This window comes from Gracilinanus agilis, chromosome 2 (assembly GCF_016433145.1).
Source record: "Gracilinanus agilis isolate LMUSP501 chromosome 2, AgileGrace, whole genome shotgun sequence".
In the NCBI taxonomy this organism is placed as follows: domain Eukaryota; kingdom Metazoa; phylum Chordata; class Mammalia; order Didelphimorphia; family Didelphidae; genus Gracilinanus; species Gracilinanus agilis.
Genome location: NC_058131.1, coordinates 163,393,028 through 163,412,482, shown reverse-complemented (window position 1 = coordinate 163,412,482; position 19,455 = coordinate 163,393,028). Strand labels below are relative to the sequence as shown.

General features: G+C 37.1%; 1 protein-coding gene across 1 annotated transcript in view; it reads left to right on the top strand.

The window, feature by feature from the left end:
• PSD3 (pleckstrin and Sec7 domain containing 3) overlaps nt 1-19,455 on the top strand; it is a 377,954-nt gene that overhangs the window by 341,954 nt on the left and 16,545 nt on the right. Inside the window, exon 13 of the mRNA XM_044659529.1 lies at nt 8,613-8,756. Coding sequence (XP_044515464.1) covers nt 8,613-8,756 — 144 coding nt within the window. The remainder of the gene's footprint in view (nt 1-8,612; nt 8,757-19,455) is intronic.

Here is a 19,455-nt window from a genome sequence, read left to right as displayed (position 1 = left end):
TCAGTAATTAAGGGGAAAAATTAAATGTTTAGTTCTTTTAAAAGTATACTTCACAAAACAAGTATTCATCTGCTCTGTCATTTCCTGGCTTTAATTTATTTTTGTCTTCTATCCAAAATATATTAGCCTTAATTATTAAATATGATGATCATCAGTACAACTCTGTTCAAAATGTAATATTTCTTCCTGAACAACACTGCTGCGTAGGAGGATTTGCCCTCTTTCGTTGTTTTTCCATTAAAATGTTGCCAAAGCACATTTTTCTTCTTGGAGGAAAAAAATTCATTTGGAACATTATCAATGTTTCATACTCTAGTACTGAGGCATTTAGACATTAGTATACAGAGATAGGAAGCTGCTAGGTGGTGCATCAGATAGACAATCATACCTAGAGTCATGAAAAACCTGAATTCAAATCTAGCCTCAGACACTTAAACTAGTGTCATGACCCTGGGCATGTGACTTAACCTCTCTTTGCCTCAATTTCCTCATCTGTAAAATGAGTCAGAGAAAGAAATTGCAAACCCCTCCATCATCACTGCCAAGAAAACCCTAAATAGGGTCATGAAGTGTCGGACATGACTGAAACAACTGAACAACAGAACAAAAAAATTTGAGGCAGCTAAGTGGCTCAGTGGATGAAATGCCTATTCTTAGCATTGTTGTGAAGGGAAAGTACTTTCTGAACTTAAAGTTCATTTTTTTTTTTTAAGCTAGTCTCCTCCAGGGATGAGAGCCAATTCCAGAATCCTCACCAAGGAATTCATCCCCCTTTCCTAATAAGCTGAGGGTTTCTTACCTGCACAAATTGCTCTGTTGTCCAAATCATTGGATAGAAAATTCAGTGCCTGCTGTGGTCAAATCCTTGCAAGGGAGGGGGCAACTGGGTAGCTCAGTGGATTGAGAGTCAGGCCTAGAGATGAGAGGTCTTAGGTTCAAATCTGGCCTCAGACTGTGTGACCCCGGGCAAGTCACTTGAACCCCCATTGCCTACCCTTACCACTCTTCTGCCTTGGAGCCAATACATAGTATTGACTCCAAGATGGAAGATAAGGATTTAAAAAAAAAAAATGCCTTTCCAGGGAGAAAGAAAACACTAGAGGCAGCTCCTGCCTCCACACTTCTGACTAGTAAGATTTATGGATTTATCCAGGAAGGTATTTGGGGCAGAACCCGGAGGCAAAAATGGATTATTCACACCATGCAAATGGAACTTTCTCCTTGCTCTGGATGACTATTCCAAGAAGTGATCTCATTACAGCTCAATAGAGCAAGACTGCCTTATGGAGAGAATGCATTTGTCCCATAAATAGCTTAAGAGAGAACTTTCCTTCACACCTGATATTTTCAGAGGGAAGTATAATGGAAGGTGGGGATGGTTGGTTGGAGGGGAATCTCTTAGATATTTTTCTTCCATGTCATTAAAACCCAGCTTTGCAGGAGCCTTGAACTTGCAGGGTTGTACTACAAAGGAAATGACCAAATGACTATTTATTAAACTCTTATTGTGTGCTGAGATCTTTCTAGTGTTACTTATAAACATAAAAATCCCACATTTCCTCTTAAAAAATAGGTTCAGGATGGTCTATTGTATTATCTTATTCCAGATGGGTTCTAGTGTTTGATACTGCTTTTTTTTTCCCTTTTAAGCAAAATTTCAATTCAATCCATCACTAATTAAATACGTTCAAGACACTGAACTAAGGATATAAATACAAAATAATTTCATTAAACATGGCCCTATTCTGAAGGTTCTTATATACTGCCGCATAATTTGTCATAACCTTCAATATTTGTATCTTGGCTTTAAAGTAACACAGAAGGGCAGGAATTAATAAATTGGTCATGCCCTTCCTCTCCTCCCCCACTTTTGTGTTCATGCTTTTCATGCCATTTTGCTATTGTTCAGTCATTTTAATCCTGTCTGACTTTTTGTGACTCCATTTGGGGTTTTCTTGGCAAAGATACTGGAATGATTTGCCATTTCCTTCTCCAGATCATTTTGCAGATGAGGAAACTGAGGCAAACAGGATTTAGTGACTTGTTCAGATTTGAACTCAAGTCTTCCTTTCCTGACTCTGGGCAGAACACTATCTTTATGTCACCTAGCTCTCCTTCTTTACCATTTAGATTACATTTTAATAATAATAATTAACTTCCCTGGTGCCTCACCATTACACATTTAATAATTAGTTATTGGACACTGCTATACTAGAGGAAGGACACTGCTATACAGAGGAAAGATATCTAGAAGAAATGAAATTCCATCTCACTGTCTTCAAGGAGTTTAGGAAAGACAATATGAAGAAACAAGGGAAAAAAACACCAATTGATGAGACAGGCAGTCAATAAGAATTTTTTTAAGTGTCTCCTTTGTGCCAGGCACTGTGCTAGTGACCTAGGGTGAGACACTCTTCAGGTACCAAGTTCATATTAGAGTTCTGAACTCTGAGGAACTGGGTTCAAATCTTGCCTTTGATGCTTACAACCGGTGTGACCTTGAGATATTCAGTACAAAGAGTGGAACAATCCCTACTCACTAGGAGTTTACAGGGCAGACAACAAAATGTAAATATACACAACATAAACAGAAAGTTGATAAATACAGATATATTCAAAGTAGACGCCAGATAGCTAAGGAGAGAGGGGCCAAGAAATTGAGGGAAGTCAGCAAACACTTCAAGCTGAAAAAAGGGCTTAAGCTGCATCCAAAAAGGAAAGAGAAGACCCTGAGGATGTGATAAGGAAGATGTGAATTAAAGGCTTTTGGGATGGTCAGACAGAGTATTATTAAACAGTAAATCTTGTTGTTAAGACTCTAAATGCCACCATATTTCACAAGAGAGGATATTAGTGAGAGCCAGTGGTCAGAGTAGGCAGTGGGGGAAGGAATTTGGGGCCAGGATCGGTTTGATTAAAAGTGTTTTGGGGAGTTGTTGAGGAGTGGCAAGAAATTAAAGTAGTACAGAGAGGCAGGATCCATTTATAGAAAGGGACTTTGACTTTGGGACATCTTTCTTTCCTTTTAACTTCTGGGACTTCCCTGTTTCACTTCTCTCACTCATTAGCCTTCACAGTTGGAAAAGACTTTGGATATTTTCTGATTCCTTTATTTTACATATGAGGAAACCAAGACCCAGAGAGCAAAGCTAATATAGGTACAACGGAATTAAAAAGAATAAGATGTGGTCATGGATTTCAAAGAGTTTAGAACCTACCTAGTGAGGAAGATGACAGGTACCCAAGTAACTCTAATATAAAAGAGAGCAAAAATTTGTAAGACAGGTGCTAATAAAGTATTCTTAGAGAGCTCTGAGGAGTTAGAGATTACTTCTGATTGCATGAAGATCAGAAATGCTTCATGGAGAAGGTTATACATTGATGCAGGATGAATGTGTGTAGGTGGAATTGAATGTAGCATGCTTCCATCAGCCTAGCTTAAGTACTTACCAATTGTAACTATGTTTAATTTTTTTATCCAGTCTATTTTGTTATTTATATTTTTCAGATTACATGTAGATAAAATTTTAATCATCATTTTCTAATATTTTTGATTCATGTTCTCTCTCTTCCCCCCCACCCCAAGTGTAGCTTTCTTAAAAGGATTCTCTCCTATTTGTTTTTCCCCAAATACTGCCTTGTCTTCATTTCAGTCCCCCAAAAAAACTTCATAGAAAAGGATGAGTTTTCATCTTATTATTTTTAACACTTTGCCCTTTCTTTTCCTTTCTAATGAACTGTTTGTGTTAGGGCTCTTTCTGTCCCTGTCCCTATCTCTGTCTCTTTGCATCTTTGTTTCTGTCTCTCTTTGTCTCTTCCTCCTCTCTCTCTCTCTCTCCTCCTCCTCCATCCTTATTTTTGTTTATAACATCTATAGGTTCCATTAACCTGCTGATTCATTGTGTGCCACATCATATATTAAACAAGAAGATAAGATTGACTTCCAGGGCAACTGTTCTGTACACTACCCACTTCCACTGACTGTGAATATGATTGCATTTTTCATTATTTTTTATTAGTTTTAAAAGATCTGCATGGTCTAGTGTGGATGTGAATGATATTCTTTTCTCCTCCAGACTCATCCCTTTCTTTTCCTTCTCTTCTTTCTGCCTGAACCCTTCCCCCACCTTTCTTTATTATCTCTTAATCCTTATAAATTAAAGGTCATTGCCAAGTTTTCTCTCCTCTACCTCTCTTCCTGCCCTACGCCTTTTCATTTTCCCTGGCCTTCCATCCCATAACTTATGTCTTCTAATATCCACAGACATTTTTTTTAACCCTAATCAGAATCACTACTGTGTATTGGTTCCAAGGCAGAAGAGCATTAGGCAGTGGGAATTAAGTAAGTGGCTTGCTCAAGGGTCACATAGGTAGGGTCTAAGAGCATATTTGAACCCAGGATGTCCCACCTCTAGGCCCCTCCTCAATCAACTCAGCTACCTAGCTGCCCCCACCCATAAGCTTTTAAAGGCTTCCTCTAATCCAGTGGTTCCCAAACTTTTTTGGCCTACCACCCCCTTTCCAGAAAAAATATTACTTAGTGCCTCCTGGAAATTATGAAACTATTTATTGAACTCAGAATAGAATGTAATACAAAAAAAGTGTGGCCATCACTGCTTCCCTGGATCGCTGCAGCATCCACCAGGGGGCGGTAGCGCCCACTTTGAGAATCACTACTCTAATCTCTGACCATCAAGGTAATTTTACCTTAGAGACAGAAAGAACTAAAACAAGAATTCTTAGCCATTTTTGTGTCATCCCTTTGGCAGTCCAGAGTCTATGTCTTCTCAGAATAATCTTTTTAAATACATAGAATGACATATATACAATTCTAAAACAAACCAATTACACTGAAGTATAGTTAGCACAAAAAAAAATTATTTTAAGTTCATGGACTCCAGCTTAAGTTCCTGCCCCAGAGGTCATCTAGCCAGACCACAATGTGGCAGGTATCCTCCCTCTTATGTTACCCTCTCAGGGCATCTACATTCTCTGTATAAATAAAAATGAGAGAGTTGCATCTCCAAAGACAGTGGAAGAATTCCTTGAAGTGTAGCTGATCTTGTGACAAAGTCATCCTTATTTAACCCTTGGTTTTCTCTGTATCTGAGGAGTTAGCCTCTAACTAAAACTTATGGACCTTCTCTAGAGAAACTCATTCCATCCTTCACTCAGCTGCAAAAGTGATTTTTTTTAAAATCATAGATGTGATGAACTGATGCAAAGTGAAGTGAGCAGAACCAGAACATTGTACCCAGTGAGAGCAGTACTTCTTGATGAACAACTGTGAATGACCTAGTTATTCTCAGCAATGCAGCAATCCAAGATAATCCCAGAGAATTGGGATGATAAAAAATGTCGCCTGCCCTCTAAGAAAGAACGGATGGCGTCTGAATGCAGATTGAAACATGCTATATTTCATTTTCTTCTATTTTTTTAATTTGAGATCTCTTCCATAGAATGACTAATATATAAAAATATTTTATGAATTCCTGCTTCTGAGCTCAACTACCCTACTTTCTGATTGTGGCGACAGAAGTATTTCTTAGCCTTCCTAGTAGCCTCAATTGCTAAAGAAGTTATTGATCTTTGGGTGGAGGATTTAATGAAAAAAAAGGCTGAATTTGGGCTCAAATTTCAACTCTACTATTAACTATCTGTGTGACCTTGGGAAAATCACTTAAACTCCCTCAGCCTCATTTTTTTCATCTATAGAATGAAACTCTTTAGGATCCCTTTCAGCTGGATCTCTGTCATGAAATAAAGAAATAGAACACTTATAATCTGCACTGCTGTATCCCTGTGCTTCCCCATGGATACTGTAAGAGTTTTGTTCTTGTTCAGTCATATCTTGATTTGTCATGACCCCATTTGATTTTTTCTTGGCAGAGATACTAGAGTAGTTTGCCATTTCCTTCTCCAGTTCATTTTACAGATGAGGAAACTGAGGCAAAAAGGGTTAAGTGACTTGCCCAGGACTACAGAGCTAGGAAGTGACTAAGGCCAGATTTGAACTCTGGAAAGTGTTTCCTGACTATAATTCTGGCACTCTATTCACAGTGCCACCTCTCTGCCCTTTTTAGGAGAGTGGAAGAAAGTATCCTGGGTATCAGGAGATGTGAAACTTTTTTTTTTTTTTTACCTAGCTCTACCACCAGTTTGCCTTGTGGCCTTTAACCATTACAGTCTCTTCCATTTCCCCATCACCCCATACACAAATCATTTTATATTTATAAATGAAAAGCCAGATTGGATTGTGTGCCAGCTACAGGAGAGAAGGCGGGAAGGGAGGGAGGGAGACACAGAAAATTTATGTGGAAATTTATTATTACATGAAATGGGCAAAATGTATATATCTTTCTATTTATCGATGAAGAGTAAAACTACAAGGGGCAGCTGGGTAGCTCGATGGATTGAGAGTCAGGCCTAGAGACGGGAGGTCCTAGGTTCAAATCTGGCCTCAGACATTTCCCAGCTGTGTGACCCTGGGCAAGTCGCTTGACCCCCATTGCCCACCCTTACCACTCTTCCACCTAGGAGCCAATACACAGAAATTAAGGGTTTAAAAAAAAATAAAACTAAGATATGAGGCATTTCCCCTTTTATCTATGTAGTGAGGGGTTGGGCTAAATGTTCTCTCAGGGACCTCTTAACTATGGAAACTCTTTGAATATATTATTAATTCTAAAATTATTTCAAAGGGATGTGGTAATTATCTCTACTCAGTGAATTTGATTATTATATTATCTAATTGATGAATTAGATTAAAGGAAAATGTAAAATCTCTATCAGTTCTCCCAAATGAGTGCTGCATAAATGGGGCTCAGAGGAGAGTACCAGGATGGATTGGTAAAGATCCTCAAAATCATACCATGCAAAGGTAACATGAAGGAACTAGGAATATCTAGCCGGGGGGATATAATAGGTAGAAGAAGAATTATACTTCTTTAATTTAATTATTCAGTCAAGAAGAGAATATATTAAGTGCCTGTAATGTGTCAGACACTGTGCTAAGTACTAGGGATACCAATATAAACAAGGAAACAATTCCATACTCTCAAGGAAGTTGTATTCCGAGGAGTTGGGAAATTTATTCATATCTACAGGATAGACTAGACAGTTTGAAGTTAAAGTTGCAAAAGGAGAGATTTCAGTTTGATGAAAGAGAAAATCTGTAAAAGAATTGGAGTTGTCCAGGAGTAGAATGGCCTCTCTCTGAACTAGTGATTTCCATATCACTGGAGACCCACGTCAGTTGACCTGGGACAGAAATATGATAGATGAGATTCCTCTTTAGATAGAGGTTTGAGTCTATAACCCCTGGTGTTCTTCTATAATAACAATAATGGTAACAATAGCCAACATTTATGTAGCACATTCTGTGTATCAGTCAGTGTGCTAAGGCTCCCCAATTTTTAAGATTCTATGATTCTTTGTAAAAGTAGCATCTGAGACTAGTTGCCTTAACATTTAAAGAGATTTATTTAGGAAGTCTGGGATTCAAATATATAGGCTTTAGCATTTACTAGACATGTTACTTCTTGCCAAGACTTTTTTACTTCTTTTTACCTTATTTTCCTTATCTGTAAAATGGGTAGATGGAAGAGATGAACTTCCATGTCTAGCATTCTATGATTTTAAGAAAAATTATGCCAGGAATTTGTGGTTTGTCAGCTTAAGGAACTCTCAATATGAAAAACTTACTCCTATTGATTTTCTTGAGGCTAATTGAAATTAAGTGATTTGCTCAGTATCCCACAGCTAATAATGTGATGGCCAGGATTTGAATTCTGGTTTTCTTTACTACAAACCCAACACTGTCTAACCATGCCAGCTACCTCTAAGTAAAATTATATCCTGTGTTTTATTGAGGGCTTTTTAAAAGTATATACATATAACAAGTCCTCATCGGTCTTATGTTTGCTTCTTAAAATTATTTTTTAAATTTATGAAGCTCTAACTCTATTGTGATTTCTTAATAAATACATGCTCTCCTGCCCCCTTTCCTGGCCTTTTGTGAGATTATAATTTTTTTCTACCTCTGTGACTGTTTCAGTTGTCTACTCCACTAATTCCAAAGTAGTCATAGAAAGCAATACAGGCATGGAAACTCAGAAAGTGTTGACATAAAGAAATAAAATGGCAAAATGATAACTAAAATGGGTATGTGGTTTTTGTGGATTTTGGATTAGGAGCAGACCCTCTGGCTCTCAGAAAGGGTAATTAACTGATCACTTGTAAAGTGAAGTGCCTGAGAAAGCTGACCCTCTGCTTTCAGGGCCAGAGAGCAGTGAACACTGATGAGATAATTACAATGTGGGTCACACTCTGACTTGTGAAAGCAAAACTGCCTGCTTAGAGAAAGGTAGCTTGGTGCCCACTTGGGGAAGGAGGCCTGCCAAATATGGTGCAGAGATGGAGGAGGAAGAGGCAGAGGAGAAAAGGGTAGAAAGTAAAGGTTTATTGGCTATAAGTGAACCGAAGTCAATTTTTAGTGGCTGATTTGAGCAAAGAGAATCTATCAAGTATAGTTTTGATCTGTTTCTTCTGTTTTCCTTTATTGGATTTTTTTTTCTCTGAACCCTGAACAACTGAATCTTTTTTTTCTGCAGGATGAACAGCTAAAGTCACATGAGACCAAACTCAAGCAGATTTCCACGGAGTTGGCTGAACATCGCTCTTACCCACCTGACAAGAAAGTCAAAGCTAAGGAGATTGATGAATATAAACTGAAAGATCACTACCTGGAATTTGAGGTATGTGTGGATCATTGCTCTTGCTTGAAGCCCAACTGATGGTCTCTTTTTCTCTGCCCCTCCTCTTTATTCTGTCTCTCCCTTTTTCTCTCTCCCTCTCCTTTTTTTTTTCCCCTCTCCTTCCTTCTCCATTGCTCTCTCTTTCTGCATGAAGATTGGGGGTTTAGGGAACTACATGCTAATTGTATCTATTATATATTTGTAAACTCTTTGATATATGTGTAAATCATATATGTATCATATAAATATCATATATGATATGCATGTCATATCATATATGTAAAGAGTATGTATATATCAAAGAGTTTACAAATATATATATGCAAGAAAGAGAAAGAAATATTTGGCTCCAGCTTCCCTAGCAAGTAGTTTCATGTGGCCCAATTCTTAGTATTTGTTATTTGATTCAAAGCACAGACAAGTTATCAGGAAGCATCCCCTATCTGAAGACTCCCTACCATTTACTTGCCTGATTGATGGGAGGGTGAGAGAGGGGTAGAGAGCTCTCATATCTATTCCCTGGGAAGATCAATCATGGGAGATGTCAGAAGTGAAAACAAGATTTCTGGCTCAGAATTACAAAATTCCATTGTTGGAAGGTTTCTGGAGTCACCTACAGAGAGTAACAGTATGGTATATTAGAAAGAGCACTAGCTTTAGAATCAGAAGACCTGGCTTCATGTCCTGTTTTTGATGTTTATACTACACTCATGTGACATTGGGCAAACTTCCCTGAGCCCATTGGGAAGAGGTGAAAGTTGGACTAGAATCCCTTCATGCTCAAAAAACAAACAAACAAACAAAAAACTTGCTTAGACAGCATGGATTCCACTGTTTGATACTTGTAAAGCTGATTTTTAGAACCTAAGTGCCAAGAGTTTAATTTGTTTTTGGTGGAGTTATTCCAAACCCATAATTTAATCATCATAGGGGATTCTAGGTGAGGAAACTCCTTTTACCAAAACAGATCAGCAAGTATTTTCTTAACCTCTATTCTTAAGGAGATCCTCACAAGCCCAGAGTCACATAGCCAGTGAGTGTTAGAACTGGAACTTAAATCCAGATCCTGACTATAAAGCCAACTCTCTTATCTTCTATGCACATTGCTGCTTGTCAAGCTTTACATTTGTTTATTATTATATAATATTATTACTATTATTATTAAGTGTCATCATATTAGATTTAGCCTAGTGTTCTTAACCAATGACATCAAATTCCAATAGTAATGAGGGCCACTACGTGGAAGGATGTCTGCAGGCCACACATTGGCTTAGAAAACCACATATTAATAGTATCTATGTTTTTTTTTATTTTTAATTTTTTTCTCAACTATTTGCCACTTACATTTTACTCTAGTTCAGATCATACTCAGTAATATTATGGGATGAGTTTTTGCTATCTCTGTACTAGGCTGTCAAGAATTTCTGGATTCTGGGATGGTTAGGTAGCTCAGTGGATAAAGTGCCAAGCCTGCAGTTGGGAGAATCTGGGTTCAAATATGACCTCAGGCACTTCCTTGCTATCTAACCCTGGGGAAGTATCAATCCCAGATGCCTAGCCTTCACTGCTCTTTTGCCTTGGAACAACTGCCTGTATCAATTCTGAGATAGAAGTGGGGGTTAAAAAAAAATTTCTGGATTATGAGTCCTTAATCCAGTGTGTAAGCTGTTCCTCCCTACTACATGTCAATCATGTCATCACACTTATTCAAGTCACTGGATAAAAATGGAGCAAGACTATGCACATGAATCCCTGGGATACTCCATTGGAGGAAACCTCTCTTCTCATTGACATTGAACCATTAAACACTCTTTTGTGTCTAGCCATTCAATCAATTGTGAGTCTTCCTTTCTATATTCCATAAGAATAGTATGAAATGCTTTATCAAATGATGTGCTGAAATCTATGTAAGCTATTAACTATGACATTCTCCTGATCTATTAGTTTGTAACCCAATTCAAAAAAGGTTAGTTTGACATTTTCCATCCCTGCCTTGCTTCAGTTCTTTTGGATTTCTTTGACTTCACTTTGCTTTAGTCTCAATAAGTTGCCCCATACTTTTCTATATTCATAATGTTCATCATTTCTTACAGCATAGTATTATTATTCCATTGCTTTCACATACCACCAGATTTAGCCATTCTTAATCTACGGTCATCCGCTTTGTTTCCATTTGTTAGTGATTTCCTTGGGGAACATGCCTCATAGTAAAATCTGTGGGTCAAAAGCTATAGATGCTTTAATCTCTTTATTAGCATAATTGCAGTTAGACTGGTCATACTAATTCATAGCTCCTCCAGTAGTGTATTAGTATAGCTGTTTTCCCACAACACTTCCAACATTGACCTTTTCTGATTTTCCACATTTGCCAATTTTCTGGGTATGAGGCAGAGCTTCAGAATTGTGCTGACATGCATTTCTTTTATTATTAGTTACTTGGACCATTCATTCATTGTGTTTGTTTATAGTTTGCAATTCTTCTTTTTTGGAATAGTTTGCATATTTCTCTCCTTTTGGTCCCATACTCTTATATTCAACCTACCCTTGGTTCAATAGTCTATAACCAATCTCCTTTGACTGTTCTAATTTAGTTATTTTATTTCCACATTCCTTAACATTGATAAAGGTTTGGTTTTGTCATCTACAGCAGTAGTAAGTAGATTATAGTACATACATAAAGTATCTGTGTGAAATCAAATAGAGTCTGTTGAAGGCCCTTCTGCAGGTTTGAAGAACTGTGATCTTATATTTTATATACATACACATATATTTATATACTTATATAGTTTTTTGTCAACCACAGATTGAGTAATCACATCATCTCTACCTTTATCCAAGTCATTTATAACTATAGAAGTGGCACAGGGCCAAGTACACAAACCCCTGGGATACATATGTATGTGTGTATGAAATATTGCATATAATATTATCACTATATATTATGTTTACATATATATACCTATGTGTATTATATATTAAATAATGTAAATGTATATATAGATACATGTGCATGTGGATACAAATATACACACATATATACAAACACATATTGTTTTTTACTACATTAATGTTGTACCTGGCAGTACTATAAGCAGTGTCAATCTATTAATTACCTCATTGGTATTTTCTGTAGATAATCTCAAATCCTTTAGGCTTTCCTTTCCTGTTAGTAAAGCTATTCTCTGGTCATATGGGACAGAAGGCTAATGCCAGACGATCACTTTCTGAACGGGTCCATCCTTTCTGTCTCCAGATAACTGTATATCAATCACTTAAGGTGTTGGAGGTAGCCATGGTCCTGACTCTACAGATATCTGAGGACACCGTGACCTTGACTATTCATCCATGCATTCTTTTTGCAAAATCTGGCATCTGTGGAAGAATTAAAAATCCCCTGAGACTCAGGCCGTTGTCTAGTTTGCCACAGTTCTTCACACTTCCAAAGGGCTTGCAGCCACAGCCCCCATTTGATTTCACACATATTAATTAACTTTTACACACTTCCCAGCATTCAGACACTCACCTTCAGGTTTTGATTCAAAGGGGTCAGAGCTTTTCCCCAGGTTGCCATAAATGACCGTGAGACAGTCCAAAGAACAGTTGTTACCATTGATTCTCAAGACTGGAAATCGAAGAGGAAGCAGTGTTTTAGCTTCCAGAAATGGACTTGGCTTAACACTTTGTCACTTTTTCCAAAGCCTTCTTAAAATTTTCATCTCTTGGTTCTTTACCATTTTTAACTATTATATTTGAATATCCTTTGTTAGTTAAAATTAAACTCTTCAAGGTACTATAATAGATCTGTGGTACTAATATATTTACAAAGTAAACCATCTTGAGATCACAAAGGGATCTTAGAACCAGAGACATCAAAGAATCCAACACCCCAGTTGTTGAGTAAATTGAGACCACAAAAATGGACTATCCAAATCTACAAAGGTAGGAAGCATTAGAGATGAAGTTCCATCTAAACTTCTTTGATACCAAATAGATTGCCTTTTCTGCTCTTACCTCACGTTTTGCAAAGAATTTACAGATATATACCCCACTTTTTGCAGGTAATAGGTTTCCAGAAAGCTAAATGTGAACTCCATTTTACTACCAATTTTTAATGATATTGCCTAGGGAAATCAATATGGTATAATGGAAAAAAGCATTGAACTTGAGGCTCAGAGATCTAAGCTCAAATCCAAAACCCTACAGCAGAGTAGCAATATGACCTTAGGCTGACCACAGCTGGGTTCCCATTAAATGTGAACAATGGATTCCCTGAAGTGACCAGCTTACTGGAATTCCTACTGAAGATTCCCCTTGGGCTGGAACCAGAGACTCTGTTTTACATAATTATAGCTTCCAAAGGTGTGCCTTCAACCACTTGACAGCATTTGTTATATTTGCATTCTTTGGGACCTGGCTGCATTTAGCCCCTCAGGGGCTCAGCTTTCTCCTCTGTCCAGGCTTCTAGCCTTTAGCTACTCCTTTTGCTCATTGATGGGGTTAAATCTGATGAAATTAAGAGAGGTCACTATGAAATCTGTGAAAGTAAACAGAGTGAGGGTAAACTGATTATTTCCCATTTGGGCCCTATTCCATTCTTTTTTTGGGAAGTTTTTCCTTAGGTCAAACCTAAATGAGATCAAATGAGATTGTATATCAAGTATTATGCATATTTTAAGCATTATGCAAATGCAACCATCCCCACCATTATTTTTCTTAAACTTGCCTTTCTACAGCTTTCCCCAGGGAGCCAAGTTTCCATCTCTGGGGGCAAGTAAAACAAGACTAAGCCCTTCTCTGCCACACATGCTTATAGCAACTACTTCACAGGGATACCAGGGAGATGAGATGAATTAATGCCATAGAAATGTGAGCTCTTTCTGTAATAGATATTTTCACTCAAGTTCTCTGATGCCACTTGATTTTCCAAGCTCAGTCCAGTCTACCCAACTCACCCATGAACTGTTTTAATTTGAGGTAGGGGGATCCCTCTAAGGAAAATGAAGTGCTGTATTGGACAAGCATCCTTTCCTCTGCTGCTCCCCCTGCGGCAATGCTCCTGAAACAGAGAAATGCAAAAGTGGTTTTCCCTACCAGAGTCCACCAGATTGTAGAATGCTGTTATTGTGTTAAAGATATCAAGAGAAACAGATCCCTGGTAAAAGAGGATGCTTGTTTCTGTTTTAAGGGCCAGCAGCCCTAATGACAAGGTTTCCAGGAGAGGCAGAGGCTCCAGGGATAGCAGAACAGACAGCAAGTCAAGAGAAGTTTTTTAAATGTATAATGACCTTTGGGTGGAATGATTTTTGTCTCTGGTCCATAGCCTACAGAAAGAATAAAATCCAAAGCGTAGAAGGCCAACTTGTTTATTTTACACATGAAGGGAATAAGGTATAGAGAGGGGAGGGCATTGCCCAAGCTAGAGTTATTGGTGAATCATAGACAGTAATTGCTCCTAGTCTTCCCATCTAAAATTCGATAATTCCTCTATTGTAGATTCCTAAAAAGGTGTTAATGCTCATTTTAATGAATCAGATGACTAAAAAAACTTTTATAAAGCTAGGAAAAATAATAAAATTCATTTAGAACAAAAGGTCAAGAATATCAAAGGAATCAGTGAAAAAAATAGATGTGAACGAAGGCATCCTAGATGTACCAGTTCTTAAATTGTATTACAAAATTATCATCAAAACAACCTGGCTAAAAAATAGATCAGTGGAATAGATTAGGTACACAATATACGTAATGGATGGCCATAGAAATTTATTGTTTGATAAACTCAAAGATCCTTGCATTTGGGACAAAAACTCATTATTTGACAGAAATTGCTAGGAAAACAAGAAAGCAGTTTGGCAAAAACTAGGCATAGACCAACATCTCACCCCACAGACAAAGATAAGATCAAAATGGGTGCTTGATTAAGACATACAAGATGATAGCATAAACAAATTAAGGGAGCATGGATTAGTTTACCTGTCAGATCTATAGATAATGGAAGAACTTATGCCCAAATGAGAGATAAAAAGCACCATGGGATATTAAATGGATACTTTAATTACATTAATTTTTTAAGTTTTTTACAAACAAAACTTATGCAGCCAAGATTGGAAAGAAAGCAGAAAAGTGTGGAAATAAATTTTACAGCAAGTTTTTCAGATAAAATTCCTTGATTTACAAATATCTAGAGAAATGATACAAATATATAAGAATATGAGTTATTCTCCAATTGATAAATGGTCAAAGGATATGAACAGGCAGTTTTCAGAAAGAGAAATTGAAACTATGCATAGTTATGAAAAAATGTTGTAAATCACTTTTCATTAGAGAAATGCAAATCAAAACAATGCTGAGGTACACATATCAGATTGGCTAATGTGACAGAAAAGGTAAATTACAAATGTTAAAGGAGATGTAGAAAACATTGGGACACTGATGCACTGTTGGTGAAGTTGTGAACTGATCCATGCATTTTGGAGAGCAATTTAAAATTGTTTTTTTGACCCAGAAATATCACTACTAGGTCTGCATCCCAGACCGAAGAAAAAAGAAAAGGAACCATATGTAGAAAAATATTTGCATCTTTTTTTGGGGGGGGTAACAAATTGGAAATTGAGGGAATGACCATCAGTTAGGGAATGACTGGACAAGTTGCATTACATGATTGTCATGGAATACTATTGTGCTATAAGAAATGACAAGCAGGATGATTTCAGAAAAACCTGAGAAGACTTAGTGAAGTGAGCATATTCAGGAGAACATTGTACACAGTAATAGCAATATTGTATGATGATGAGTTGTAAATGACTTAGCCAATCATCAATACAATGATCCAAGACAATTCTGAAGAACTAAAGAATGCTAACTCCACAGAAAGAACTAATGTCAAATGAAATGCAAAATAAAGTATAATGGAAATGTTTTGTATGTTTTCATATATGTATTTGATATCACATTTATTGCCTTTACTTTGGGTGGGGAAGGAGTGGATGGGAGAGAGTTCAGAATTTAATTTTTTTTAATGGTAAAAATACAGTAAATTTTTAAAAAGAAAAAATAATGCTGCTTCTAAACACTTTGCTTTTTCATCCAGGTGCCTTATTAAAATTATCAGTGCAAATAACCAAACTTAGTATCATTTGCATTTTAATAAATTTCAGCACATAAAGTTTCATAACAGTTTTTCATTCACTGATTTCACAACAGAAGCTTTTTATCTATCCTTTTGCATGCACTTTTCCTCTTATCTGGTCAAAATAAGTTTAGATTCTGTTGTTCTGACTCTACTTTCTTTCACTTTACACCTTTTATTAAAAATTCTTCCCAGATTTTTTTTGGTCATCATCTTATTTAGGGGTGGAGGTTCTTAATTGCATCATAGTATCCTATTCCGTGTTAAAGTACTTCTATTTTTTTTAATCTGTTCCTCTTTTACTGGGGGCAAATGGACATTTAAAAGTTACTCCTTGTTTGTTTTTTTAACTGGGGTAAGGAGAGTTATAATTATATAAAATGCTGCTATGAAAATTTTAGAACCAATAACTCCTTTTTGCCTGTTTTTGAAGACATTTTCAAGATGTATTTCCATCTTAAAGGAGAATTAAAGGGAAGGATTTTTTCTGTATATTTTACTGCATACTGCCATATTTCTTACTGAAAAGATTCTACAAGCTTGCAGTTCTACCAACACTGAGTGAATGAATGTAGAGATTCACCTTTATTTTTTTCAGAAATGCTTATGATCTTTTTAATCATCATAAAGAAAAGAACTATCATTTTAGTAAAATAATGACTTGTTAATGATAACCTCAGTGGTCATTCTGCCTTAAAACTACTAGTGTTAGGGGCATCTAGGTGGCTCAGTGGATAGAGAACCAAGCCTAGAAACAGAAAGTCCAGGGTTCAAATTTGACCTCAAACACTTCCTAGCTGTTCAACCCTGGGTGAGTCATTTAACCCTCCGTTGTCTAGCTTTTACCACTCTTCTGCCTTGGAACCATTACACAGTATTGATTCTAAGATGGAAGTAAGGTTTAAAATAAAAACTACTAGTGATATAAATTCTTAAAATTGCAATAATGATATAATAGTTCTTGTTTCTAGAGTACTTTATAATTAAAAAGAATTTTACATACATAAGCTGTAACTTGGTTGGAATCACCCACTTTTAATAGGTGGCAGAGCCAAGACTTAGAAACACAAAAGTATCCATTTCCCCTGAGCTTTGTTCATTCATTCATACAGTCAGTCATTGACATCCACTTATTCCTTTTACAAATGTATTACACAATGGTATAATGTATAATTACAGAGCTGTGCAAGGTATTTGAGAAGCACTGGGAGAAGTTCAAAGGTATATCTTCAGATAGATTCACAGTTTTCTCTCTCTCTCTCTCTCTCTGACATTCTGGGACTGACTGTGAATAGTAACTATCAGCAGATATGGGGAAAAAATTTCTGTCTTGGTGTTTGAAAAATTGAAACTTGTTTCATGCAAAGCAGCATACCTTACTCCAAATGAGCTGTTTGACAAATCCAGTACAGACATCTCCCTGATCTGTCCCAGAGTGGTTATTTATAAGTTTTGCTTTAAGAAATTGAGGTAGGTAGCTACCCCAGATGTATCTGATGTAGAAAAATTAAACTTGGTTGTTGCCAAGTTTTATGTATGTGTGTATACATATATATATATATATGTATACACACATAGACATACATACACATGCATATACATATATGTTCAACATATAGCATTGAAAACAGAAAGGAACATCAGAAATTGCTTGGTTTACCCTACAGAGGAAACTGAGACCCAAGGTAATAGTTACTAATTATAATATATAATATATAATAATTACATAATAATGTCCCTTAAATACAGATGTGCTGTATAAACTTAAGTTTAACTTTTTGTAGTATAGATATGCTCTATAAATCTGTTTTCTGATTTTCGTTTTTTCTTTAAACTCTTACTTTCTGTCTTAGAACCCATACTGTATATTGGTTCCAAGGCAGAAGAGCAGTTAAGACTAGGTAATGGGAGTTAATTGACTTCCCCTGGTCAAAAACACAGCTAGAAAATGTTTGAGGCTACATTTGAACCCAGGACTTCCCATCTGTAGACCTGGTTCTCAATCCACTGAGCCACCTCACTGTTCCCCTCTAATTTATTTTTAGGTGAGTTATTAGCCTTCATTCATCTTCTTTCAGCCATCCAAGTTCCCAAGCTCAGAGTCATCCTTGATTCTTTGCTCTGGCACATTCCCCCAATCCCTGTCATATGCTGTTCCCTCTCCCTTCTGTGGTTCTTTCTTCACTCTATTGACAACCATCCTATTTGACATCCTTGCCTGAACCATTACAATGGCCTCCCCTACTGGATCTCCCTATAATTAGTCTTCCCCTTTCCTAATTTGTCCTCCATACAGCTACCAAGTTATATGTCTGATGGTGTCACTCTGTGCTCAAGAAGCTGCAATGGTTCCCCTTTGCCTGGAGGGAAAGACAAGCTGCTTCATTTGGCACAGAAAGCCCTTTGCCATCTGGCCCTAGCCCACCTTGCCAGTTGATTCCACTTTCCTTCCCTTCACCTGTTCCAGCCAAATTGATCTATTTGTTATTCCTTATATAAGGCTTTGCATCTTGAAAGCTCATGCCTAGAACTCCATCTTCTCCTCTCTGCCTCCTGGAATCCATCTCTCCTCTCAGAACTTATTTGGAAAGCTACTTCCTTCAGGGGTCCTCCTGATTCTCCCAGTTGTTAATGCCCCAATCACTTTGTACTTATTTTCGTTATATCATCTATCTGTATATTCATAATTTTGCTTGAATTAATTTCTTTTTTTTTTTTTAAAGTCTTGCCTTCTATCTTGGAATCAGTTCTGTGTATAGGTCCCAAGGCAGAAGAGCAGTAAGGGCTAAGACATGTAGGTTAATTAACTTGTCCAGGGTCACCTGGCTAGGAAGTGTCTGAGGTCCAGATTTGAACCCAAGACTTCCCCTCTCTGGGCCTGGCTCTTAATCCTCTGAGCCACCTAACTGCCCCCAAATTAATTTCTAAAATGGTAAACATACCTGTTATATTGAATTTGAAAATGACAGTATAATCAATCCATGAGCACTTACTTTATTCCAGAAACTCACTTAGTTTTTGAGATCTGAGTACAAAAGCCCTGTGTAAGGATAAAGTGATAAGAGACAGGGAAAAATGCATGGATTGCTCTATGAAACTTATATTCTACTAGAGTAATATGGTCCTATGATCATTCTCAAAATTAATAGATAATAATGAGCATCCTGATTGTCCTAGAAATTAATTCAAGTAAAATTATTCGCATTTGACAGAGACAGGGTGTTGTTCACTCCTCTGTGATTCTTTGTGAGCCCATTTGAGGTTTTCTTGGCAAAGATGCTAGACTGGCTCACTATTTTCTGCTCTAGTTCATTTTACAGATAAGGAAATGGAGGCAAACAGAGTTAAGTGATTTGCCCAGGATCACAGTTAATAAGTGATTGGACCAGATTGGAACTCAATTTCTATTTTTTTTTTTTTAATTTTTTTTGACTCTTACCTTCCGTCTTACAGTCAATACTATGTATTGGCTCCAAGGCAGAGGAGTGGTAAGGGCTAGGCAATGGGGGTTAAGTGATTTGCCCAGCTGGGAAGTGTCTGAGGTCAGATTCAAACCTAGGACCTCCCGTCTCT